At 51.1% G+C, this 25818-nt stretch overlaps 9 protein-coding genes across 9 annotated transcripts; 5 read left to right on the forward strand and 4 right to left on the reverse strand.

The window, feature by feature from the left end:
- Positions 1-700: 700 nt before the first annotated feature.
- Positions 701-1032, reverse strand: G6M90_00g024480 (uncharacterized protein; the record flags this gene model as incomplete). Its single annotated transcript, XM_066129940.1, has 3 exons — positions 701-781; positions 841-897; positions 961-1032. 3 exons carry the CDS (start codon positions 1030-1032, stop codon positions 701-703), a joined length of 210 nt encoding a protein of 69 aa, XP_065985838.1.
- A 209-nt stretch (positions 1033-1241) lies between these two features.
- On the forward strand, positions 1242-1820 carry ies6 (Chromatin-remodeling complex subunit ies6; the record flags this gene model as incomplete). Its single annotated transcript, XM_014692647.1, has 1 exon — positions 1242-1820. One exon carries the CDS (start codon positions 1242-1244, stop codon positions 1818-1820), a length of 579 nt encoding a protein of 192 aa, XP_014548133.1.
- A 1171-nt stretch (positions 1821-2991) lies between these two features.
- Positions 2992-3603, forward strand: GOT1 (Protein transport protein GOT1; the record flags this gene model as incomplete). The annotated part of the gene is made up of 4 exons (XM_014692646.1): positions 2992-3028; positions 3094-3142; positions 3194-3209; positions 3307-3603. The coding sequence occupies 4 exons, from the start codon at positions 2992-2994 to the stop codon at positions 3601-3603; spliced, it is 399 nt and encodes a 132-aa protein (XP_014548132.1).
- A 660-nt stretch (positions 3604-4263) lies between these two features.
- Positions 4264-5051, reverse strand: cdc3 (Profilin; the record flags this gene model as incomplete). The annotated part of the gene is made up of 5 exons (XM_066129941.1): positions 4264-4422; positions 4473-4619; positions 4769-4853; positions 4938-4953; positions 5039-5051. 5 exons carry the CDS (start codon positions 5049-5051, stop codon positions 4264-4266), a joined length of 420 nt encoding a protein of 139 aa, XP_065985589.1.
- A 4520-nt stretch (positions 5052-9571) lies between these two features.
- On the forward strand, positions 9572-11224 carry G6M90_00g024520 (uncharacterized protein; the record flags this gene model as incomplete). The annotated part of the gene is made up of 1 exon (XM_014692644.1): positions 9572-11224. One exon carries the CDS (start codon positions 9572-9574, stop codon positions 11222-11224), a length of 1653 nt encoding a protein of 550 aa, XP_014548130.1.
- Positions 11225-11999: 775 nt separating this feature from the next.
- On the reverse strand, positions 12000-12929 carry YKT6 (Synaptobrevin YKT6; the record flags this gene model as incomplete). The annotated part of the gene is made up of 5 exons (XM_014692643.2): positions 12000-12040; positions 12100-12498; positions 12570-12658; positions 12735-12844; positions 12909-12929. The coding sequence occupies 5 exons, from the start codon at positions 12927-12929 to the stop codon at positions 12000-12002; spliced, it is 660 nt and encodes a 219-aa protein (XP_014548129.2).
- A 769-nt stretch (positions 12930-13698) lies between these two features.
- On the forward strand, positions 13699-19734 carry G6M90_00g024540 (uncharacterized protein; the record flags this gene model as incomplete). Its single annotated transcript, XM_014692642.1, has 3 exons — positions 13699-14607; positions 14676-17610; positions 17669-19734. The coding sequence occupies 3 exons, from the start codon at positions 13699-13701 to the stop codon at positions 19732-19734; spliced, it is 5910 nt and encodes a 1969-aa protein (XP_014548128.1).
- Positions 19735-20387: 653 nt separating this feature from the next.
- RYL2 (Ras-like GTP-binding protein RYL2) lies at positions 20388-21448 on the reverse strand (the record flags this gene model as incomplete). Its single annotated transcript, XM_014692641.1, has 2 exons — positions 20388-21106; positions 21256-21448. The coding sequence occupies 2 exons, from the start codon at positions 21446-21448 to the stop codon at positions 20388-20390; spliced, it is 912 nt and encodes a 303-aa protein (XP_014548127.1).
- A 2793-nt stretch (positions 21449-24241) lies between these two features.
- Positions 24242-25371, forward strand: G6M90_00g024560 (uncharacterized protein; the record flags this gene model as incomplete). The annotated part of the gene is made up of 3 exons (XM_066129942.1): positions 24242-24373; positions 24428-24794; positions 24881-25371. The coding sequence occupies 3 exons, from the start codon at positions 24242-24244 to the stop codon at positions 25369-25371; spliced, it is 990 nt and encodes a 329-aa protein (XP_065985828.1).
- Between the last annotated feature and the right edge of the window lie 447 nt (positions 25372-25818).

Raw genomic sequence — 25818 nt, forward strand, 5'->3', positions numbered from 1 at the left:
CTTTGTGTCGCAAAGCTTCAGTCGGAATCACCAGGTAGCTGCAGTAATCATGTTGAGGGTCAGCGTATCCGGCCGGTGTGGCGAATAGGGCGCCTGCGGTGATGCACTTGGCTTGCGTGACCGGCAATTGATGGGCGAGCAAAGGAATTCGAGTGTTGACGGCACCTCTGGGAGGTCAAAAGAAACCAAAAGGGCCAATGCGAGGCTACGAGGCTGATGACGGGAGAGGCTCTCTTCTTGGTGGGTCTCGCACTATCACGCCCCTGCAAGTCACTGGTCTTGGGTCGAAGGTGAGCGGCATAGAGTGTGAAGCTTAATAAGTGTGTGTTTACGCGTTGTTCACTATTTTACTTTTTATTTTTATTTTTACACTTTGATGTGGAAATTTGGGGTGAAATCAGAATTGTATAGATATATATTGCGTTCGCTGTCATCACATCATCTAGCCTATGATTCTGCCTGGCGCTTTCCAAGCTTTGGTCCTTCATGCATTTGCCCATACTATTGCTATGACGGCGGTTTGAGGTTGTCCGTAGCTGATGTACGAGTTAACACGTGTTTTCAAAACGTGCGGCACGGATACTCACCTTCCAGATGGAAAAGAACATTTGATTGATAATTTTTAAACATTTGCGCCACCAACTCGACGTTCATGTTTTGAATATTGATTTCCTGGCTACCGTGTGAATTCACACGCTCTCTATTCCTCATGGTTGTTTGGGGACGTTGTATTTACCTGAAGGCTCTTATTCATGACGATGACTGCTTCATTTAATTTTTCCTAGTCGATAATTAGCCTAGGTAGCGCATGTCGCGTATGAACGACGAGCTGTAGCGTACCACGTTGGTCACGATGCGGGACAGCAGCAAGTTCTGTTGGTGCTCATGCGGGCTTTCCTGTATTCAAGATGAGTAAGACCATGGACAGGAATAGATGAGTATCAGAGAAGAAAATCTTACCATCTTTGTAATTCCTCTCAGCAATGTTATGGACTTTGCATGCACACTGTTTCCAACAATAGATGTTAGCATGGTGGAGGTGGACAGTGACCACATTAAGATGCGGTGAGACGCGGCAGAACTGCGACAGCATGCAACTCGAACTTGGCCTCATCACTTCTTAGCCCATCCAGACCACAACTGTGATCAAGCATTTGCAATCGTCTCAAATGTAGGGGTCACACACGCTTCACCCCCAGACAAGCCTGCCCACCTCATCACATTTCTCAACGCTCCTCAACATGGCTACCGCCACTCCCACTGAAGCCCAAATCCAGCACCAGCAGCTTATCGAGCAGCTCGACATCCATTCCATCCACAAGACCTTCCGAAACCAGCACTGGAAGCCCAACCAACGCCGAAACAAGAACCTCAAGGCCATTGTAGGCGATGCCTCTAGAAGAGAAGCGTCCGCTCTGGCGACCCCTCAGGAGGGAAGCGGGAATGCCACGCCCGCAAGAGACGATGGCTTGTCCACAAGCGGAACCTCTACACCTGCGACCACCAACGGCCGAGACCAGGCTCCTAATCTTGCTCAAGCATCACGGAGCCTTTCAAAGCTGGTACTTGAAAAGAGTTTGAAGCCACCGGGTGCGATTGCTTCTGCGCCGACGGCGACATATACCAATATTGAATCAGCACCGTCATTGGCTCATTCCAAGCACTATTGCGATGTCACGGGCTTGCCTGCACCGTATATCGACCCCAAGACCCGAATGAGATATCATAACAAAGAGATCTTTGCTTTGATTCGGTCCCTGCCACAGACTTCTGCTGAACAGTTTCTTGAGGCTCGTGGTGCACATACCGTTCTGAAGTGAGCAATATACTAACTAGTACGGACCGATACACACACTATGGCGACTGGGCTAGTTTAAGTTGGGGGTTGTCAGGGGAGTTCATAAGTTGCATTGGAGACAGGCTAGGCCAAACCATGGCCAGATCATAAACTACAACAGGACATCTCGATAGGACAATGTCCGACCAACAAAGTCAAGCTTCAACTATGCATCCCCGGCCTTTCAGCCGGGGATGGCAAATGACGCTCCGGCTTAATCGTGATCGAGTTTTGCTCTCTGCCCGAGCTATGAAAGCCGACAAAGTACCGAGAATGCATGGAGGCGAGCAATCTCAGTTGCCAAAGCTAAAGAGCTTGGCTGTCGGGGCAATGTGTACTAGTAGTGAAGCCAGTTTTGTAGAAAATATTTGTCCAAGACTGCCAATGTTTTCAAAGTCCTGTGTCGATTCTGCAGTGCGTGATCTGAATCCACTGATACAATACCGAACTTCGCACACAGGGTCGGAAAAAGAACATGTATCATTATGAACACCGGCTGGCAAGCCACAGGTGGTCATGCTTGGAAAGTCACTTAGCTTTCCGTGCGAACATGTATCCATAATTAGCCCAGTCACGACAGAAAAAGGTGCACAAGTCCCAGGAAACAAGGGCTTCAACTGTTGGAAATCAAGGTATCAGACAACGAAGGTTGAAGGAATCAGTCCTAGGTCCTTCCAGCCTCGAAATTTATCTCGCCAGCAAAAAATGGACAGTGGGTCGCTCTCATTCCCCCAATCGCGCTAAACCATGTTTGTCGCACCCTCTCCCTACACCTCAGGAAAGCCCGTGCCTGACCCCAATAGCTGGAGACCCCGAACGCCATGCTGTCCATTCGTACCCATCAAGAAGAACCACATGCAATCTTAGAAGGGAAAGGAAGAAAAAAAAAAAGATTCCCCTTTTCACACGAATCCTCATTAAAGCGCTTGCCTCGAGACCACATTCTCCATCCGAAATATCCACCAAAATCTAAAGTCCCTAAAAACGAACTGGGAAAATAAACCGCCGACCATGTCGATGTGGATGTCCGACTCCCAAAGTATGTACACGACCATGGAACCCCCTGGCACACGCGACACAGCAAGCTGGCGTCGCAAAGTGCACAACTCGGCGATGGACTAGCCAGAGCTGAACATGGAAGATGGGCGCTGACAATGTCTACAGAAATAGGGGTGGTCTTCTGCTCCGGCGGTACGTGTGCGGCGTCCACTCTCGTGCGCAAATGCCGAGCATTCGACAGCTAACCTGTTCCACAGGAGGCCTGTTCCTCATCGGAGGAGTAATGCTCTTCTTTGATCGCGCCATGTACGTATCTCCCTTGTCCAACCCTCACGATGGTATCTAATCGGCAAGCAGGCTTGCCATGGGAAATGTACGACACCCCTCTCGCCCCCCCGAAAGACGCAGGCGACTTGCTCTCTTTTTCGAATAAGGGGAAAAAGTCGAGCAAAAGCTGATACAATGTGTAGATCCTTTTCCTCATCGGCCTGACAATCATCATCGGCCCCCAGAAGACGCTCCTCTTCTTCGCGCGCAAACAAAAGGCCAAAGGCACAGCAGCCTTCTTTGCAGGTCTGACGATGATCTTGATGCGCTGGACTTTTATCGGCTTTTTAGTCGAGGCGTACGGAATAGTTATCCTGTTTGGAGATTTCTTGGGCACGATTGCCGGCTTTGCGAGGGGAATACCCGTTGTTGGGCCGTATATTGGCATGGTTGTCGATAGGATAGGACTGGGACGCCGAAATGCAGAGTTGCCGGTTTGAAAAAGGACCGCAACGGAATTAAAAGTCTGGTTCTGCGACCCGATACGAATGCGTTTTTGAACATTGTCAACATGCTAGTGGAATTTGGTGAGAAATGAAGGATCTATAATGGAGTACGTGTATGTGTTGCGGGAGTAAGGGATTTTTTTTCAAGACTCCGTGCTTTTTGACTGGGCATAGATTCATCTCCCAAGGTGGGAGGGACAAACGCAGGGACGGATCCGGCGTATTCGAATTCCGGGCGTAGAGGTGTGGAAAAGTCAAAGGAAATTCTGTATCATATTGCATAGCAGAGGGTGGATGAGGGAATGTACCAACCAACGTCGGTAGCCGGTCTATGGTCAACGGCGCAAAAGCTACTATTGGCAGATTTGAACATTGTTATGTTGGTTTCTTGCAAATGTGATCTGGGTTGGCTCTAGCATCCCGGCAATGGCGAGTAGGGGTTTCCGCGTTGATGCGAGATATGCTGTCTAGTTTCCTGGTTTCAATACCTGCCAAATATACTTCGTCACAGGTCATGTTGACGAAAAGTAACAACTTGTAGTAACAGACGGCCGGTTGAGTTTAATAGACTCCTAATCTTCATATGTTCGTAACATCTTGCCATGTCGACTTGTTTTGTGTAGCTTCATCTCGTCATACATCTCCTTCCCACCTCTAGTATCCCTGACCAATAAGGTAGTCAGCCAGTCCTTCGACAGTCGAGCTAGCATTGCCGGCGACTCCAGTCTCGCCGTGGTGGCCAACAACAATAGCCTGCTTGGTCTTGGCGATGGCAACACCCAATCGACCCTGTCCGCAGAAGCAAAACCCAAACTATGTTAGCTTTCAGGACATGGGGGAAAATGTCAAGAAGCTTCCCGTACCTGTCTGGCGTAGATACTCCGACCATCGGCTCGGGCCATGACGTATCGGCTGCCGGCAATGTAGAGACCTTCCGCGAAGGCTTTGTCCTTGGCGGCGGCGTCGCCGCTGACAATAGCAGAAATGGCCTTCATCTCTTCGGGCTTAAGCTATTACCGTTGAGAGCCCAGAGAGTATCAGTCAGCAGTCTGTTTGGACATCCATGAGCGACACCCGCTGCTGTTTGTGGGGCATCGTCTAAGAGGGGAGAGGCGGTATTTGATTTTGAAAAAAAAAATTAAAAAATTAAAAAATTTACCTGGAAGTCGGTCGAAGCCGCCCAGGCGCTGTCGCCGGCTGCGCTGACAATGGCGCCCTTGTCAATGTGACCGGTAGCCACAAGGCTGGGCAAGGCCAAGAGTCAGCTTTTTTCTACTATATCATCGGGAGCGAGGACGAGGGGCCGGAGATGGAGGGCGCAGGTCTACCTGGTGTCGACATAAGCTGCACGGCCGAGGGTTAGTCAACGATGATGCAGTTGCGGTGATAGGAGGGGGTTGTTGACTGGGAGCGGTGGGATGGTCGGTACCTTGCCACGACATGGTGAGGGCTTCTGGGAGCTGGAGATGCAGAAACGAACAAAGCGAATGCGGAGATTAAACAAAAGTATTAGGTGCCGCAGCTGAGCAGTAGGTTGCGCCGGCAGCAATGCAAGAACGGGTATGAAGGTCAAAGGTCCAAGTTTGTTTGTGTGATGGAGTCGGTCGAGCCCGTTGCTTGTGCCCCTCCTGTCCCGGCGCGTGTCTTTTGTCCGTCTTGCTCATCCGAGATTAAACACCAGCCAATGTCTGTGGCCGTTCCCCGCTGTGATTTTTCCAACGAGGGGTACTTTGTTGACTTGAGCTGACATCTGGAACCCCCACCATGATGTGATGATGCAAGTGCTCACCTTTTGATGTCACGCAGTGTCAAGCGACGTCTTTCATGTTTCTGCCGCCAGCCCTTCAGCTGTAGGCACTGCACATGCAAGTCATTGTCGTCCCCTTTCGAAGCGGCCTTCATCCCCGTCTGCAGACCCGAATGCATGGCCAATTCGGGCATGCGAAGCTGGCATGGTGACAAAAGCCGACCGCACCAACGCAACATAAGTATGTACGGTACAGTCCCGGCAATGTGCCTAAGAACATCTAGCCATCCCCATGTGTACTACAGGAGAATAATGTCTGATGTTATCGCCCGCAATCAGTCGTTCCCCTTTGGGATAGCCACGCTGTTGCTCCCCCTCTCCTGGTGCTAACAGACGATGACGTCTCAACTCCATGGTCGTGGCGTGGTAACCTAAAGTACTTAAGCATGGTACTTAATGCACCCAGATGTCTGTACTTGGGGGTTGGCAAGTTGGGCGCACAACTTCTTTGCCACTCTCGTTTGCTAAAGGCTCAATGCATTCGATTCATATCGCTACAGCTCCAATGCAAGCACCTAGGTGTCTTTCCTCGTCTGAGACCATTTAATTATGCACTAGAGTTTCTTTGTCTTTATTTCACACGTCTTTTCATTCTTCCTCTATTTATTTATATCCCTTGCTCAATTTCGAGTCTATTCGCATGCCACCGAGAGAATTCTCCTTACTTATATTCCAACTGTCGTCAATGAACAGGCCCAACTTCAAAGACCCCAGCAATTGTTGGGCGGCTTTTAACATGTACGCATCTTATTCGGAATGGGCGCCAGACTAGGCAATTTCTGTCAGCATGGTAAAAAGAGAAGGGAAAGAGGTTCATCTGCCGATCCTATGGCCGCATCGTGGAGGACGAGGCTCCCGACAAACGCTGGTTATGAGAAGCTGACCATGCACAATTAGCCGCATTAAACACCAAGGAGGTGGCAATCTCCCGCATGTTATTGCCATGTAGAGTGGCAATACTTGGCAAGTTGCCCACGATAATAAAAAAATGGGGTCGCGGAAATGTATTTGGAAATTCCACATCCGCCTACTTCCGTAGGGAGCTCCAGTGACAGGCTCGGTGCCAGCAATTGAGCCCCGAAGTCTCCTTTGACTCCTACGTCAATGCATTTCAGCTCCTGTATGTGTACGGACACGGAGTGCGCTCTGACCCCAATTCTCCGACTGTGTTTCAGAGCCGTTAGCCCAGAACAAATTCTCTCCGAGCCTGGTGCATGTCACCAGTGTCTTTGTATGTACACCTTGAACCCGAGTCCGAAGAGAGTCATAAATATTGTTGTCGAGAGTTAGCCCGACTAGGCTTTGGCTCAAAAGCAGTCAGTAGCGCAACCGCGTTGAAATACGGTATCCCCGACTTTGAAGCACATCTTATCAAGGATATCACTGGTTGTCGCTTTGACGACTCGGCATTATTGAGGTAACGTACCTACCCTCCTTGGACTTGCCTTTGACTGCGTACCGTTCTGGCACGAGTTAGGATCCCATCAACCACACCCACCTTCCCGAGATCTCGGCGGGGCGGTGTGTTATTAACCTGAGATTATTCGAGCTTGGTTAGTCCTTCCTGCCAAAAGACATTTGGAGAAGGGTATTCGTTAGTGTGAGATGGTGAGTTAAATAATAGTGCCCCTGGTGATGTATCGAGAATTAGTCTTCTGCAAGGCTGAATGCGGATATTTCTCACATTGGGCGATAATCTGCGACAATGAAAGCTTTCTTGAATGTACACACACACACACCTACGGAGTGGGAATTGCAGAGAACTTTCGAATGAAGGTTCGCTGGCGCGGGCTGGCGCCTGGTTGTCTGGGACTCCCAGGCAATCGACGTCTGAACAGAGGGCGATCTGCGCAAAGATGAGACACTTGTTGCCACGCATCGCCCACAGGGGAAACAAGTCACCATGTCGGTGATGGTCGGAGCTACCCTTGGACGGTCAGGGGAAAGAAAGCTCTGCGATGTTGGTGGCATCCCAAGGGGTCAATCGCCGACAGGGATTCGTCAAACGCCCCAGGCACAAGGCCTGTTTGTTGACGCAGTGTAGCTATTTAGCGTAAACGTTCTGCAGTCGACATGTGGTTCCTGTATCAGATGCCGAGTGTGTGCGCTGCAGAGTTCTGCAGAGTCCGTCCTGCACTCTGTCGATTTAGTCTCCGCAATCTGGCATTTCGGGCTTGACAGTGCGACCCAGGCCAATGATCGAGGAGCTGTGTCATCGCACAGAAGTGCGGATAAGCGGGACGGACGAAACATGAAGATTAATCCAATCCGCTTCTCAAAAAACATCACAATCCATGTGATGCCAACAAGATTAACGTGCTCAAACATGGGCGGGGGGTTTTGCCAGGTGTCAAGGCAAGTACGACGACCTATATCCTGTCAGACAAGCAGATGACCACGCCTTCCGAATCAGGCATCTTTTAATGCAAAGCCACGCTCCTGAGTCCTGACAAACCTCCAGGCAAAGGACTGAGACTTGCCACTGGACCGTCGACATGACATCAAAATCCCGGACTCGTCAAAATGCTTTTCATGGGTGGCTTCATCTTTGGCACCAAGCCACACAATGCATCCGCAAGCCATTTGCATCTCGGCGACCACTCATGCGGACTTGCATGCACCCAAGTTCAAGTACATGCTATGCTGTTAGACACCTCGGTACCTGGTAGGTACGTTATCTCGCGAATTGCCCGGCTGGCTTGCTCTCGCCTCGCCAGGTACCTGGCTATTATATTAGGCTGTATATTATAAATTTATCCATATGTATATACTTTATAATGAGTAAATATTTAGGGAGAGTTTGAATACAGTAAATACCAAGGGGGTAAGCGCATCTAGCATGCTAAAGAGAGTGAGCCCGCCGAGCAATTCACGTGTTCTGGATGCATCGATATGTACATACTGGCAGCACACAGACTGGCCAAGCGCCCGCGCACCTTTGAAGGGCGGGTCCACGTGTGACAGACCCCCAAGTTACCCTTCATTTACGACATGGAACTCTGCACAACTTCTGTTCGACAGTCTTTCCAGAGCGTTTGAAGACGCGCACCTCGACCTGTCCTTTAAACTTGGTTTTGTTGCTCCCGAGTAATTTTAGCCCTGCAGATACGTGTACCCACACCTACCCTCGTTGGTTTCCCCTTGACCATGGGTTGCAGGGTGTTTGCAAACCTTGCATGTGCGCAGGCAAACTTAGTCAGTCTCGTGCTCAACGCCGCCTCTTTGGCCAGATGCTCCCCGTGTGGATTGAGCTGCCAGGATAGTCGTCCCATCCATCTCAAACACGCGGCTGTTCATGTTGGCATGGCGTTGCTGGTGCAGCCATCCGCTCCCGCCAGCGGGCGGCTTAAGCTGCTCATCGCATGACGGGAAAGCAAACTTGAGATTCGTACTGACTTGCGCATGGCGTAGGCATGGCTCACTTTGCCCAGCTTGCGCCGGCCCCCCTCGAGCCGCAAGCTGGGGAAAGGCTATCGACTGGGACCGGGCTTGTTTGATGCCGTGTCTGCGACTGGCCTGGATATCTTGGCCCCAAAGTCCTCTCTAATTTCATCTCGCCGCCTGTCCGTGTTCTTAACACCTCACGGTTCCCTACTCGCCTGCCGTTTGTTTCTCTGGCCCTCCACGGCCTCATCCTCGTCATAATCTTTCGAAACGGAAAACGTAATCGAACTTTTGCGGTGCTACACACCGCCAAACGGCCCGGCCTCGCTCACGTAGCAATTCCATATAAGCCCCGTTTAGGCAGTGTTTTATGCTGGCCAAAAGTACACGGCATTCATAAGGAGAGGCCAACTGGCCCATCTTACCTGGTCCTTGAGTGTGCCTGCTGCACCACCCAACCAGGACTCTTGGAAAGACAGGACTGAGCTGCAGGAAGACGGCTCTGATCTACCTCCGGTGCTTTGTGGCCCTCGGATTGGGTTGTACCCTTCGATGTGGAATGGAATATTCTCCCGAAGGAAAGACCCTGCTCGACGCTACTTTTTCGGCGCTCAGTCAAGGCAGATCCATTCCCGTCATATCAAACACACCCGGCTTTACGTACATTGCCAGCTGTATGCATAAATGGATCGTCTTCAACGAGCCACGTCGATGTCTCGGTCGTCGTCACTGAATTATCGAGCACGGCACCAGGGCATTGACAACATAACAATGTCTGAAATACCAACACCAACTGGGCTGGCAGACATGGAGAGATTTACTACGCCCAGTGGCTTTCAGTCCTACCACCGGCCAATGCGCAGAGGAACGGTTCTGTCAAGATCGCCTCCAGACAATCAATATCCATCAGCAACAGGCCTTCGGGGGCCTCACGTAAACGAAGCAGATGGAACAGGCATTATACCTATAGGAATGGCACTTGGCAGCCCTACTGAAGAACGTGGCTCCCGTGGGAATGTTTGGCAACCTCGAGTTGAAACCACTGTCATAGCGGCCAGGGAGGACAGCCAGGACGAACAACAAACAAAAGATGGGCTTTCTAGATCCAAGTCGCGCAAATGGGGGATATTTGGCAGGTCCAAGTCGAAAAGAGTCAAGAACAATGATAGAGCTATGGATTCTCCGGATCAGCTTACCTCCCCGAGCGACACACCAACCCGCGGAACGCCAACTTCGGCCGCTTCTCGTGGGCCGCGATATACTGACCTGCGGGATACTAATGTATCACCAAGGGCAAAGGCACTTGGAAGATCGTTGACGGAACCTACAGGGTCAGAATCAAAATGGTCCCCCCAAGTTGGTTCACCTCAAGCCAAAACACAGACCACTCCGGATAGCACACGAACCCCAAATCGAGAACCTGTGTCAGAGGGTTCGAATCCTATCAAGCAGGAGCCAATTCTTGATGTTGAAATACCAAACATCACCCTGGACAGATATAGTGTGATGTTCGCGAATCTTCTTGAACGTCGCAGCGCGACATCTCTTCTCGCCCGTCGACAGGTCACCCAGGATAAGATACGCGCACTTCGCGAAGAAGTTTCTAGCCCTGGTTCTCAAACCGAAATTTTGCGTTCAGGACGTAAACAAAGCATGGATCGAGACTTGCCACCAATTCCTTCATTACGACTCGAGCCTCTACAAACAACTCGGAAATATCATCAAAGTTCCCGCAGTAGGTCCAACACATCGCCTGCAATCATGGGCACGCCGTCAAAAGAGACATTCACGGATTCACATCTCCGTGATGGAGAAAAGGGAAAATCACCACATATAGTGAGACTCGCATCCGTTAAGGGAAGTAAACCTACTGTTGGCAGCGGGATTTCCACCCAAGGCGACAGACCACAGCTCCGATCCAAGTTTCACATCCAATCACCAACGCACCAACATTCAGGATCCAAATCAACAATCGCCAGCAGCGTTGATCTTTCAGAGAACGACATGGAAGAAGGCGGACTATCCCCTCCGCCTGCCAGGAGCCATTCGTATAAAAAGGGCAACCCGTCGCAGTCAGACCCAAGCCCTCTGACACTACAAAAAGCCACCCGCTCAACAGTATATACTACTTCCACAACTGGCGTCCAGGGCAGCCTAAGCTTAAGCAGCCTCTCAGGAGAAGAGCCAGACGAAGATGAAGATAGAGCGGTGCAGGACGCCGTAGAAATATCGATTGCTCGTCAAATCAGTGTATCCCGCGAACAGCGCCGAATGCTAGGCCCACTGCAAATGCACCCCATAGAAGGGAGGCGGATAGCTGAGACGAAGAGTTCCACGCCGCGATTGGTTGACCCAAAGTTGGATCCGTCATCACCCTCTGCAGGTCACAGGAATAGTGAGCGGGTGGTGCTGGAGAGGGTATGACTGGTATGACCTACTGTTTCAAAAGCTGATATGAACGGTTTTACTGGAGGGAGGGCTGGCCTTTAGCCCCAAAGTAATCGTCGTGTTATCCCTGGGGGAGATCAGACAGCTGGCGCCGGAGAGCCAGTTAAGGATATAGCAAAGGAGGCTCTGCAAGGAGCCAATGATGGCGGTTGATATGATCAGGATATATCTTGATTTGGGGCTGGTCCACGCTACATTCGCTCTAAAGTCCACATTTCCAGCATTTAGGTTCCATCTGGGCACTTTTTTTTTCTTTCTTTGTTTGAGGATTTTAGGATACTGCGTCTGGCATATGATGTAGTTGGAAATTATTCTGTAGGCTGGACGCTACAAGGTGGCCGAACAGGCCATTCGGGACTAGTCTCTGCTACCAATACCTTTCTCAGACATTATGAGCTCCAGAAGTATAAAAAAGAAGGAGATGTTTCAACTCCAAATGGGAGGCTTTATTAATTTGTCTTGTCCCGTATTAATATTTGGAACAGCCGTATATGTGCTGGCCACTTGAAAGCGTTCCTGCATGACTTCTAATCCTGACCATGGCCAAGCCACGAGAAACGCCGATGGACCCTTTTCTTGGCAAAGTAGTGCTGAGCTGTCGAACGAGCGGATCATAATTCCAGTGTATGTAAATGCGAGTCTGGGTGCGCCAACCAATAGCCGATAACCAATCTTGAACCAACAAGCCCGCCAGTTGGATACGGAAAGGAAACTCCAAGCCAACTGGCCGCTTCATCTCCCTCTTTCCCGGTTACATCAACACGCAGCATCTGTTTTGGTTTCTGGCTTGCTCTACGCCCGCCAAATTAGCACTCCTGAATTCATTTATACAGCCAAAGGGTGAGACGTACTGTAAAAGCCCTTGCTCATATCAGACAAGTCATTGCTCTTGTGGACCAATTCATCGAGCTTTTCTTGTCTCCCCAACACACTCTCGATGGTTTGGTGCAGTACCTGTTTGGTGTCGTCCAGTTCCCTTTGAATCTGTCCGATTGTATCTATTTGAGCAGGGTCCTGGTACTGGGCGAGCTGTTGCTGGAGCTCTTTCTGGTACTCAGCGAGCTGATCCTTGATATTTGCCCGAGGGCTCGACGCAGTGAGGTCCTTCCATGAGCTGGCGGGGAACTTGGCGAGAAACTCGTTGACGACGTTGCCGAGAAGTTTGTGGGCTGCGAGGGAAGGGTATTGGGCGTCGGAGATGGCGACACCGCACACACCCAATTTGTGGGAGTAGACGTGGAACACGAAATCTGGTTTCGAGTGAGCGGAAAGGTCTTGCGTCTTGGAAATTACTGCGGTGGCGGCGCGTGTTGGCCCATACCTTGAGCATCCTGCGCGACGGATTGCCGCTGGTTAGGCTTTGCCTTTTCTGCCAATTGCTTCGCGAAGAAGGTCATGAATTGGGCATAACTGAGCAGGGCCTGTTAGAAAACTTCGGTTTCGTTGACGGTCAATGGGGCATCAAGGCAAAGCGGGCGGGACGAACTTGTTTCTGGTCAGCAAACCATACGAGCTGACGTCCTTGACCACCGCAAGTTCCTGTGAGGGCTCCCTGTTCTTGGGATCTATGCCTTCCCTGGTGTCGTAGCTGATGATCTGTAGACTAAGCGTGAGTATTTGCGCCGGTGGAAGGTTGGGCGATGGGTGTAAATAGCCTTACGCCGATGTAGGACAGCTTCATGGCGGTGGTTAAAGTTCGGGTTCGGGCTCCGGGTTTTGAGTCTGCGAGCTGGATCGAAGGTACGAATGGGCGGTGATAGTGCGGCGAGGTTGAAAGAATAAACGAGGTGCACACTGCGACGTTGAGGTGAAGTGAGGCCAGGGAGATGGACGACGTGGATGGATGGGAGATGGGAGGGGTCCAGAGTCTCGAGCTGAGCGTTCCAGCGTTGCAGCGCTTAGTGGTTCACCCAGTGCTGGCACTGGCACTGGGTTGACTGACCAGGCGGTCGGATCTTGCAGCGACCAGTGGACGAGGCAGCTTAAGCACTTACTTAAGGAGGAGCAATTTGATGGCACCGGGGACAAAGAAACACTGGGCTCGAGCGCTCAGGCACCGGGTTAACTCTAGTGACCGCCAGTCCAGATGTCACATGTGTCCAGGCGTCTGGTGGGAAGACGTGCGAGCTTGATAATGGCACGGTGTTGTTGACTGGCAGGAGGTGGCACTCGAGGTGGGGCTCGAAGCAGCTTTGGCTGACATCTTTGGTAGATCTGGTGGAGGAACGGTGTGACTCTTCAATGCTCCAGAGGGGCATCATTGATGCTTAATATTCTTTGCGCACAAAATAGAGCGGCAACGGAGATCTGGAATTCGCAATCCTCTTTCTTTCCTCTTTTTCTCTGCTTGAGCCAATTGCCTTTTCAATGCTCGTCTGTTTTAACCTGCTGCTACCGCTCTCCCTTTTTTTCTTCACGACGGCATCATCGGAGTTGCACCATCTCGTAATATGGCGTCTCCGGACTTAGTTGCCGCCGAAGCAGAGTGGAGGGAGCAATTTGCAGCAATGCAAACTGCCCTCGCCAATCTCAAGCTTCCCACGCTATCCAAAGCTGAAAAGAGCTATCCCGATGACGATGACGACCTGGAAGGATTCTCATCTGGAAATGACGACCACGACGTGTGGGACTTTATATCGGACACCGAACAAGACGAATATAGCAGCGACCTTGTTGACGTTGATGTTGACGGAGTTGGCGCCGCAGAGCCAGAAAGCGCCCTGCATTGGTTTTTAGATGCATCAGCCGGAATTGCCGCCAACAACAATCTCTCTCCAGATGTCTTCCAAAACCAGATTATGAGCGTTCTGGGTTCTGGTGAGCCAGACTATGAGCTTCAGTCACACCTAACCGACTTGGTTGGATTCGATCATCTCGATTTTGTCATTGATGTACTGTCCAAGAAGGACGTTCTTGTGGCTGAGTCGAAAGGCCGCGACGAGAAGCATCCCACTTCACGTCGGTTGTTGAACAAGTCTGAGAGGGAGGCTGCTCTAAAACGCCAGGATTTTGAGCACAAGAGTGCTTCACTATCTCCTGCCTCCAAGAAGGAACCACACTATCCGCATGTATACAGATCGTACCAGGCTGGAAACACTCTGAGCTTTGCTGGCAAAAAGTATGGCCTGCCTGTTGGAAGTGAACGTCTCCAGTTTGAAAAGTATGAAGAGTACTTTGTCCCAGCGGGTCGGAAAGGCACCCTTGGCCCCGGAGAAAAGCTGGTGGCTATCTCAGACCTTGATGGCCTGTGTCGGAATACCTTCAAGGGCTACAAGGCGCTCAACCGTATGCAGAGCCTTGTATTTCCCGTAGGATATAAAACGAATGAGAACATGCTTATTTGTGCCCCTACTGGTGCCGTAAGTCGATACCAATCTAACAGCATTTCCCGTATAATACACTCAGTCACCACTAACAACAATCATAGGGCAAAACTGATGCGGCCATGTTGACGATTTTGCATACGATTGGCCAGCATGTCTACCCTAATCCCATCGAGAATCCCGAGGCGACCGAGTTCGCTGTGGACATTGATGACTTCAAAATTGTCTACGTGGCCCCCATGAAAGCCTTGGCCGCTGAAGTTACTGAAAAGCTGGGCAAGCGACTTGCCTGGCTAGGTATCAAGTGCCGCGAGTACACTGGTGATATGCAGCTGACAAAATCGGAAATTGTCCAAACCCAGATCATTGTCACTACCCCAGAAAAGTGGGATGTTGTTACGAGAAAGGGTACTGGAGACACAGAGCTGGTCCAAAAAGTGCGCCTTCTTATTATTGATGAAGTCCACATGTTGCATGATGAGCGTGGCGCGGTTCTAGAATCCCTTGTTGCCCGTACTGAACGGCAGGTAGAGAGCACACAGTCTCTTATCCGAGTCATCGGACTCAGTGCTACCCTCCCCAACTACGTTGATGTAGCCGACTTTTTGAAGGTCAACAAGTACGCTGGACTGTTCTACTTTGATGCCTCGTTTCGTCCTGTACCTCTTGAGCAGCACTTTATTGGCGTCAAGGGCAAGGCAGGGTCGAAGCAATCCAAAGAGAACTTGGACAATATTGCCTTTGACAAAGTCAAGGAGATGCTGGAGAGAGACCACCAAGTTATGGTGTTTGTGCACTCACGGCGAGATACCATGGTCACTGCGAGAATGCTTCACCAGAAGGCAATCGAGCAATTTTGTATGGATCTTTTTGATCCCAGTGGACATCCCAAATACGATCAAGCCTCCCGCGATATGAAATCATCTCGGGCCAAGGATATTCGTGACCTTCTCTCCAAAGGAATTGGAATCCACCATGCCGGCATGGCTAGAGCGGACAGGAATCTGATGGAGCGACTCTTTGGAGAGGGTGTTTTGAAAGTGCTCTGCTGTACTGCTACACTAGCATGGGGTGTGAACTTGCCCGCTGCTGCTGTGGTCATCAAAGGTACACAGGTTTACAGTGCTTCGGATGGTAAATTTGTCGACCTCGGAATCCTAGATGTGTTGCAAATATTCGGTCGAGCCGGACGTCCCCAGTTCGAAGATACTGGCATCGGTATGATTTGTACCACCCAAGACAAGCTTCAACATTACTTGACTGCTATTACCGAGCAGCAGCCGATTGAGTCCAAGTTTTCAACCAAGCTCGTCGACAACCTCAATGCTGAAATTGCCCTGGGAACAGTAACTTCCATCCAGGATGCTGTCCAATGGATAGGATACTCGTATCTTTTCGTCCGAATGCAAAGGAGTCCAACCGCGTACGGCATTGAGTGGGCTGAAATTCGTGATGATCCGACTCTGGTGCAGAGACGACGCCAATTAGCCATCCAAGCTGCAAGAACTCTACAGCAGTGCCAGATGATCATTTTCAATGAGAGGACAGAAGAGCTTCGCAGCAAGGATATAGGCAGAATTGCTAGCCAGTATTACATCCTTCATACTAGCATTCAGGTATTCAACACTATGATGCAGCCGCATGCTACTGAGGCCGACATTCTCAAGATGATTAGTATGAGTGGAGAGTTCGATAATGTGCAGTCGAGAGACACTGAAGCCAAGGAGTTAACACATCTTAAGAATGATGTTGTGCCTTGTGATGTGGACGGTGGCATTGATACGCCACAGTCCAAAACCAACATCTTGTTGCAATCGTACATCTCTAGACAACAGCCTGAGGATTTTGCATTGTCCAATGACATGAATTACGTAGCTCAGCAGTCTGGCCGCATCTGCCGAGCTTTGTTCATGTTGGCCCTGAACAGGAGATGGGGCCACCAATGTCTAGTTCTGCTGACGTTGTCCAAGTCGATTGAGAAGAGGATCTGGCCTTTTCAGCATCCACTTCATCAATTCGATTTACCCAAACCTGTCTTGAATCAGTTGGATGCAAAGGAAAACCTGACTATGGAGACAATGAAGGAAATGGAACCTGCTGAGATCGGAGGCTTGGTTCACAATCACAGCGCCGGAAAGACCATTTCCCGATTTCTCAATCACTTTCCCACGGTTCACGTGGAGGCTGAAATTGCGCCATTGAACCGGGATGTACTTCGAATAAAATTGTACGTTATCCCGGATTTCTCGTGGAAGGACCAGATACACGGAACATCTGAATCGTTCTATATCTGGGTTGAGAACTCTGACACCTCAGAGATTTATCATCACGAATTCTTTATTCTTAACAGGAGGAAGCTTCATGACGAACACGAGCTTAACTTTACAATTCCTTTGTCTGACCCTCTACCAACGCAGATTTATGTTCGAGCAGTATCTGATAGATGGCTTGGTGCGGAGACGGTCACTCCGGTGTCTTTTCAACATCTCATTAGGCCAGACACTGAAAGTGTTTACACTGATCTTCTTAACTTGCAGCCGCTGCCTATTTCAGCCCTGAAGAACCCCGGCTTAGAAGAGATTTACGCACAGCGTTTTCAATTCTTCAACCCCATGCAGACACAGATTTTCCACACCCTGTATCATACACCAGCCAATGTTCTCCTCGGGTCTCCAACAGGGAGTGGGAAGACTGTGGCAGCAGAGCTCGCTATGTGGTGGGCTTTCCGGGAACGACCTAAATCCAAAGTGGTGTATATTGCCCCTATGAAAGCGCTGGTTCGTGAACGAGTCAAGGACTGGGGAAAGAGGCTTGCCCAACCATTGGGACTCAAAATCGTCGAGTTGACTGGTGATAATACTCCAGACACAAGAACCATCAAGGATGCGGACATCATCATCACCACCCCTGAGAAGTGGGACGGTATTTCGCGTTCCTGGCAAACAAGAGGATACGTCAGACAGGTTTCTTTGGTAATTATCGACGAGATACACTTGCTTGCTGGAGACCGTGGCCCTATTTTGGAAATCATCGTATCTCGTAGGTTCTAGGCTCTTCATTCCCCGTCATGTATACAATCCTTGCTGATATTGACTAGGCATGAACTATATTTCATCCTCGACTAAGAACAAAGTCCGACTTCTTGGCATGTCCACAGCCTGCGCCAATGCTACCGATCTAGGTAGCTGGCTGGGGGTGAAGGAAGGCCTGTTTAACTTTAAGCACTCTGTTCGTCCCGTACCACTTGAGTTGTACATTGATGGTTTCCCTGAAATCCGCGGTTTCTGTCCCTTGATGCAGTCCATGAATCGCCCGACGTTTCTAGCTATCAAAAACCACAGCCCAGACAAGCCCGTTATTGTCTTCGTTGCTTCCCGACGACAGACGCGTCTCACGGCCAAGGACCTTATCAACTTTTGCGGCATGGAAGATAACCCCCGGCGGTTCTTACGCATGGACGAAGAAGATCTACAGCTGAACCTTGCCCGTGTCAAGGATGATGCCCTCAAAGAAGCCATCAATTTCGGCATTGGTCTCCATCATGCCGGCCTGGTCGAGTCAGATCGCCAACTATCCGAAGAGCTTTTTCTGAATAACAAAATCCAAATTCTTGTGGCAACTAGTACCCTAGCTTGGGGCGTCAACTTGCCAGCCCACTTAGTCGTTGTGAAAGGCACTCAGTTCTACGATGCTAAAATAGAAGCATACAGAGATATGGATCTCACAGACGTTCTCCAAATGCTTGGTCGAGCCGGCCGTCCTCAATTCGACAACTCTGGTGTGGCGAGAATATTCACCCAAGACTCAAAAAAAGATTTCTACAAACACTTCCTGCACACTGGTTTCCCTGTCGAATCTTCACTCCATACTGTGCTTGATAACCATCTTTGTGCTGAAGTTTCCGCCGAGACAATTGTCACAAAACAAGATGCGCTGGATTACTTGACTTGGACGTTCTTCTTTCGTCGACTACACAAGAACCCATCCTACTATGGGTTGGAGCTCTCCGCTGAGGAGCACTCTACCATTGCTGCACAGCAACTTGCAAACGAATACATGATCGAAATGGTCAACAAATCTCTCGGGGAACTTGCAGAGTCCAAATGCGTCGAGGTGTTTCCTAACGGAGACGTAGATCCTACAGCTCTTGGCAAGATCATGAGCTACTACTATCTCTCACACAAGACGATCAGGCATCTAGTGAAGCATGCAAAAGCGCAGGCTTCCTTCCTCGATGTCTTATCGTGGATGTCCCGAGCCATCGAATACGATGAGTTACCTGTTCGCCATAACGAAGATCTCATCAACGACACCCTATCTGCAAATCTTCCATATCCTGGCCACGCATTTGGTTTACCCATGTGGGATCCACATGTCAAAGCCTTCCTGCTACTCCAAGCGCACATGTCGAGAATTGAACTCCCGATCACGGATTACGTGGGCGACCAAACATCTGTCCTCGACCAAGCCATCCGTATTATTCAAGCTTCTATCGATGTCCTCACAGAATTGGGCTATCTATCATCTTGCTTGCGAATGATCAGCCTCCTACAATGCATCAAATCCGCTCGCTGGCCGACGGACCCCGTTGTATCTATACTCCCTGGTGTTGAGCCCGAATCCACCAAGGACAACACGCCACTCAGCAAACTGAGCGTACTTAAACCGAATGAAGTCAATCAGCTGTCAAAGAAACTCGGACTCAAATCGGCACAACAACTGTCCCGCGTGGCTCGTGCCGTGTCCTTCCTTCCCAATGTGTCTGTTTCAACATCAGACGTTACGGCCTTGTCTGTGACCGTGAATATTAAGCGCATAAACGCTCTAGTCGACAGAGGGGCACGTATATATGCTCCAAAGTTCCCCAAACCTCAGACAGAAGGATGGTTCGTCCTCGTTGGGGATATCACGCGGGATGAGGTCATTGCAGTGAAGAGAGCGACGTGGGCTGCGCCGGGAGCAAAGTCTCTGGGACAAAGCAGTACGCCTTCGGTGAAAACTGTGATCAAGTTACCAGAAGCGGTGGGCGGACAGGCCAGGAAGGTGGATATATTGGTTGTGAGTGATGGGTATGTTGGCTTGGAGTATAAAATTAAGGGGGTGGATATTCCAGGCGTGCCTATGGTGGATGATGCTATTGGCTCGAAGAAGGGGAATGCGTAAAGCACTGCGAGGGGAAGGATTCTCATTTGCCAACTGCCGACGCATGAGAGCTGGCAGAAACTCATGTCGCATTCTAGTACAGATGTAACGAATCATGTGCTTCATGGTTGATCGAAGGACAAAATCTTGCGATTTGAGTGAGCCCTCTGGCTCCTATATATGGAAATAGAACATGTGCCGATTTCACAGACACCAATGAATAGACATGGTCCAAAGCTAGAAGCATCGAATATCAGAGGTCATCCAACGCTATGCATGAGGACGATCAGGGAGCGAGGTGTAGCTATGCAACATGTAAACCGCGCTAAAGGTTTTAGACCAGCAAATAAGAACAAAAAAAGCACCAAGCCCACGCGCAAGACGAAGCGTAAATAAAAGTAGCCGCCGGGAAACCAATCAAAGCAAGACAAAAGAGAAAGAGAGAAAAAGAGAGAGAGACTCGTAGCTAGTGCAACACCTAAAGTGGACTGATGAGCCCAAAACAATACACCAAAGGGAAAAGGGTATCTTTAGCAGTTCCCTCCAGGCCCAACCCGAATACTTGGTTCCATTCCGTAATACTCCCCTTCCCACCCGTTTTATCCAAGCAGATATATCCCTAGCCTGGCCCTACCACGCCAGCTTCGACTTTCCCCCATCGCGACGTATTTGTCTCAGCAGCATCTGCGACTGCCCTTTGATGCGCCATCGGGCTCATTCTGCTCCTGGGCCGTGGCGCCCGTCCGGTCAACCGTTACAGCTGGAGAAAAGGCAGGCGAAAACAACCAGCTCCGCCTGTCGCGTCCTACACGGAAACTACCCCTCACGTTCATGCCGTCGAAATACCCGCCGTCCATGCCGGCCTCGTAGCCGGGGGTGCCCGGAGTGGCCGTCGCCAGCAAAAGGGCCTGCTGCATCTTGCGATTCTGCTCGACCAGCTTTCGGGCGACAACCCGGAAAACTTCCTCGACACCCTCTCCGCTCTCGGCGCTGATTTCGTGGCACGCGTCCCAGCCAACCTCCTGGGCCCAGAAGCCCGAACTTCGCTTGGAGCTAGGCGTGCGCGGTTCCACGCTTGGCATGGAGCCGGGCGCGTTGAGCGGCGTGGCCGTCGGGGGTGGCGTGCTGCCCAGTCCGGGGGCCAGGTTCTCGGCAACGTAGGCGATGCAGCGCTCAAAGGGGACCTGCCTGGCGGACGGGTCCCGGGCGACAATGTCGGCCTTGGTGCCCACGACGTGCAAAACGACGTCGTTTGGCAGGTTGCGGCGCAGCTCGGTGAGCCAGACGCCCATTTCGGCAAAGGACTGCGCGTCGGTGATGCTGTAGCACAGGATGCAGGCGTTGGCGCCGCGATAGTATAAGCGCGATATGGACCTGAACCTTTCCTGGCCGGCTGTTGGGGAGGGAGGCCCGGTTAGCAAGCTTGCGGAGAACAATAGGACGGAGGCGTCAAAGACGGCCGGTGAATAGGTATAGGTACGGCGCCACTCGGGGCAAGGCCCAATGAAGAGTGAATGGGGAGTGAAGAAGGGCGGCACCAACCTGTGTCCCAGATTTGCAGGCGCACCATGGTGTCGGTGTCGGAGTCGACGACGCGCTTGGTCAGAAAGCTCGCGCCAACGGTGGACGTTATCTGCGAGGGGTTGAAGGCGCCCTTGCAGTACCGCATGACGAGGGAGGTCTTGCCCACGCCCTGGGCGCCGAGGACCACGATCTTGGCCTCGAGAGACGACATGGCGGGTGAGTCGTGAAGGTGATGTGGTTTTGAGTGAGGCTGTGGTGTCACTATGCTGCGGAATCCGAAAAATGGGTGAATTATTGCTGGTCAACTCGCTGGCTTGTCTAATTTGACAGTGAACCGCGTAAAACATGAAATCGTGATAACTGGTTACTAATCAAAAGGTGGGAGCGGCGTGATGGTGAGGCGCGACGAATGCGACGACGACGACGACGACGCGCCGCGATAAATGCAGGCTTGAGCGCAGCAATGGGGGGAGGTTTGATTCCCCTTATCGCATTGTCACCGTTGGCTTCAGCGAAGGATGGGCGTGGGGACAGGGCGGGCAGAGGCCTGCACTCTCATGGTCGTGATGGGCTGACGATGTTGTTTGCGTCGGACGTTTGGTGTTTTCTTCAACAGGAAAGCCCAGACGGGGAGGGAAAAGGCAGAGGCAGAGGACAAGAGCAATCTCTGTCTCCTCTCCTGCACCTGCAAGGCGAGAATAAATCGTGCGGTTTGCGGGCAGGGCGTCGTTGCTCGGCGGTCAGCGATGAGATGAGATGCGATGCAATGCTATATGAGGATTGGAGAGACGACGGGTCAAGTCGAATGAGAATGAGGCCGCAGAGATGGCGCGAGGGAGTCACGGCGGGGTCGAAAGGGAGGGCGTCACGGCACCGTCACGTCACGCCTCAGAGGTCACGCCGCACCTTTAGGGCCGTCTGCCGCAGGCTAAGGAACCAGACTTGAAAGGATCGGACGAGACGATAAAACAGGTCTGGTTCGTGGTGGAAGGCTTGGGCCCGAGCTGCAGTTTACGTGTGTTTTGCTTTCAATTGCCGCGGACATCACATATCGCATTGTCCCTCTGGCCGGCGCACTCCCACGTGCCACAGCGCGTCTCACCCGAAGCGGTACTGATCAATGATGGCAGTGGCTGTGCCGGGTGCCTGACGACACAAGAGCATAAAAAGCACAAAGTCCGCTAGTTCAAGGGTTCGGGTTAAGCACTATTGACACCAAATAAATATGCAGCCCCATTGGGGATTTTATGCCTCGCCCCTGCGTGCAACTCTGAGATGTCGGCAACAGAGGAACTCTCGGCCATGGCGAATGCCAAAACACCAACCGGCGGCTCTCGCTGCAAGTCGACGTCATTGTACATGCTGCCATGGAACCGCCCATTCGCCAATCAGACAGGCCTGCCGGTCCATGTCCGACTTGCACCGCTCTCGACGGCGTCTTTGTGCTGGTTAACCTGTAGGCCAGACCAGACCAGAACAAGGAAAACGAAAGAAAACTCGTCTTTGTGCTGGATGAAAAGAGGTCCGCACAACGAACTTGGCTGTCAAAGGCCTTGTATTTCATTCATTTTTCAAACCACCATGGTTGGTGTGTTCAAGGATGATGGAAATGCAGAGGCAGTGAAGTGAAATAGGCTATGGCGCTTGGAGTTGGCCCTATTTTCCCTTTGACTGAGGAATCTATACTCGATGGCTCAATATGTCGGTACTCGAACGCATCTTGATCTTTATTTTTCGCTTCTATTCTTCTGCTTCCTCTTTCTTGCTAGGTGTAGTTTTGGGTCTCGTCGGGTCAACTACAGTGCATGCAGCTGTGTAGCTTCAAAATTGTGTAGATGATAGAGGCCTGCGAATACCAGAAGTATGGTGTGTCGTACGTGACTAAATAGCTTAGTATTGGGTCTGGTTGTTTTTTACTCCATCTTGTTTCATTTTGCATTTGAATTTTCCTTTTTCTTCTTCTTTTTTTTTTCTCCTTCCCCTTTAGCGCCAAGTCTCTTTCCCCTTCAAGCAAAACCGCAATGCACAAGACAACCATCGTATAATTGCTATGTAGCTGCACAACCAAAAGTGGAGGAACCTCTGCTCGTGCAGCGCGTCTTGGTCACAAGTTTTCACAACCAATATCCTGCAAACCGTGACAAACATCATGTACCACCACTGCTTGACCTATTGTCCGCCATCGGCTTGGGCACATTCATGAACAAACAAATCCACATTCCATGGTTTCCATCGGCAACACAACGGCATTCGAAGCGCCCGCACAGCCGCCCGACCCATCAAAGGCCGTGTCAAAGCCAACAAAGCCCAGCCCAACGAGTGGCTGCCGGCATCCCATCTTTGTCGCAGCTCTTCACAGCCACAGCCCTTGACGAGCGCTTGCGCAAACGGTGTGACGGTGTCAACAATCCCTGTCCTCTCGGGCGCTGAGAAGGCAGGCCAGCGACTCTGTTGATCCAACGAGATGCGCGGCAACGTCCCAGACTGGCCGACTGTGACGCAAGACCGGGGCTCTGCAAACCACCGCGTCAATCAGACAGACAAGTCTGGGTCGCTAATGTCTCCTTGTGTCTTGTCGATGCCCTCCTTTGGCCGACGTACCCTTGTTCAGGGTTTCTTCAACGGTCTGCAGGCTGCAGCACATGCCTGGGCGGTGCTTGTTTGCGCCCAGGGCCTCAATGCCGCCTTGGTTGGATGTCGGTGAATCAGCCCGGACAACGACGGCCTTGTAAGAGGTGAATGATTCAAACAAGATGCACAGATTGAACAACATGTGCACTCTGATGGGGGGGTTTGTGGCCAAGGCCTATCAATGGCTGCCCACCCTTTTTGTGCACGCGAAGATGAGACGTCGTTTATAATGCCCGCCAAGTCGTTGCTTGCTTGCTTAGTATTGTATTTTGTCGTGTGTTGAAGTTTACCATCCGTTATTACCATTTACACTTTGATACAGGAGACAGCGTACGGAAAGAATAAGAAAAATCTCATATCGCAATACGCCACGATGAAACCAGCAGTCGGCCGATTCTTGATCCTCCTCCCCGTCATCCTAGCCGTCATCAGCTTCATTCTGTCCATGCTGGCTCTATACGCAGGTCGCCAGCCAGGCTTTATGGAAGACTATGCCTTTGTCAGGGTAAGAAATTCCGCAAATGGCAGTACTCATCTTCGATTCTAACTTGGCATGTAGCTCAATACCTCCATGGTCGGACACAACCTCTTCGATAAAGGCAAGAAGGACGACAAGAGTGGCGACAAGAAAGGCGGCGGTGGCATCCTAGGCGGCATCCTAGGCGGCATTGTTCCAGACGTCGAAATCCCAGGCGCCAACGTTCTGGGCGACGCCAAGGACTGGGTAGAGGACAAGACGGACGGTGTAAAGGGCAAACTCAATGACATCACCGGCACCATTGCAGACGAAATAGCCAAGAAGATTGGCATCAAGCAGTGGTACTCACTGCACATCATGGACTCGTGTGAGGGCTACTTCCAGCCGAATGCCACCGCGCCCGGTGCTGCGCTCAACGTGACCAACTGTACTTCGTCGAGCCCATCTCGTAAGTGCCCATCTATCCGTCGTGAAAGAGGGGGGTGATTACGAGGCAAAACAACGAGTCAAAAGCTGACCGCGAGATGCATATAGACCGCCTCAACCTGACGGATCTCTTGGACAAGGAACTTAGAGTTGGCCCTGCAAAGCTCAATCTCGCCGACATCAAGTGGCCCAAGGGCATCCAAGACACGCTCGACGTGCTCAACAATGCCCTCCTCGGCCTGCTCATCATGTACTCCCTGGGCATAGGCTGCTGCGCCGCGTCGGCATTAGGCGGTCTCGCAGCCTTCTTCAAGCCCGACATGCGCATCCTCGCGCTGGTGAATTTCACCGTCGGCGGTTTGGCGTTCCTCAGCATCATCATAGCCAGCATCATCGTCACTGTTGCCACAAACACCGGCGTCGAGGCCGTCAATAAAATCGGCAATCCGGTCGGACTGTACGCGAGCAGAGGCGAAAAGTTCTACAACCTAAGCTGGGTGACCACGGGATTCATGGGATTCGTCACCTTGTTCTGGATGGTCCGCTTCTGCATGGTGAGGCGGCAGAGGAGGCTCATGACGGAAAAGACTTGGAGCTGAGCTCCACGCCGTGCGTGAGTCTTTTCATATGAGCAAAGCATCATCACTCGTTGTTTACTTTTTCCGTGTTGGAGCTTGTTGCATTGGGGGCGTGTATCCGGGAATTCAACGCAAGAAGCGGAGACTGTTGTGACACAACCCCCTGTTTAATGTTTTTATTTTTATTTTATTTTTTCCTGTAAAAAGTGTGACGTGCGCAAGCGCAGTCTTTGTTAGATGCTAGAATAATTTACTGCCTCGTGGCTCTGAGTGCCTGCTGGACACACTCTATTAATTGACTGCAATTTGAGCAAGCAAGCCTGGTTTTCCGTGTCCGACTTTGCCAAATTGTACACTTTTTTTTTCGTCAGCGCGGCCTGTACATCACTCCGGCGAATCGGCGAGGTTGAAGAGAAATAAGACGTGCTGTGCCGGCAACGTAAGACTTGTATCCGTTGGCAAGACTAA

This window comes from Metarhizium brunneum, chromosome 1 (genome assembly GCF_013426205.1).
Source record: "Metarhizium brunneum chromosome 1, complete sequence".
NCBI lineage: Eukaryota > Fungi > Ascomycota > Sordariomycetes > Hypocreales > Clavicipitaceae > Metarhizium > Metarhizium brunneum.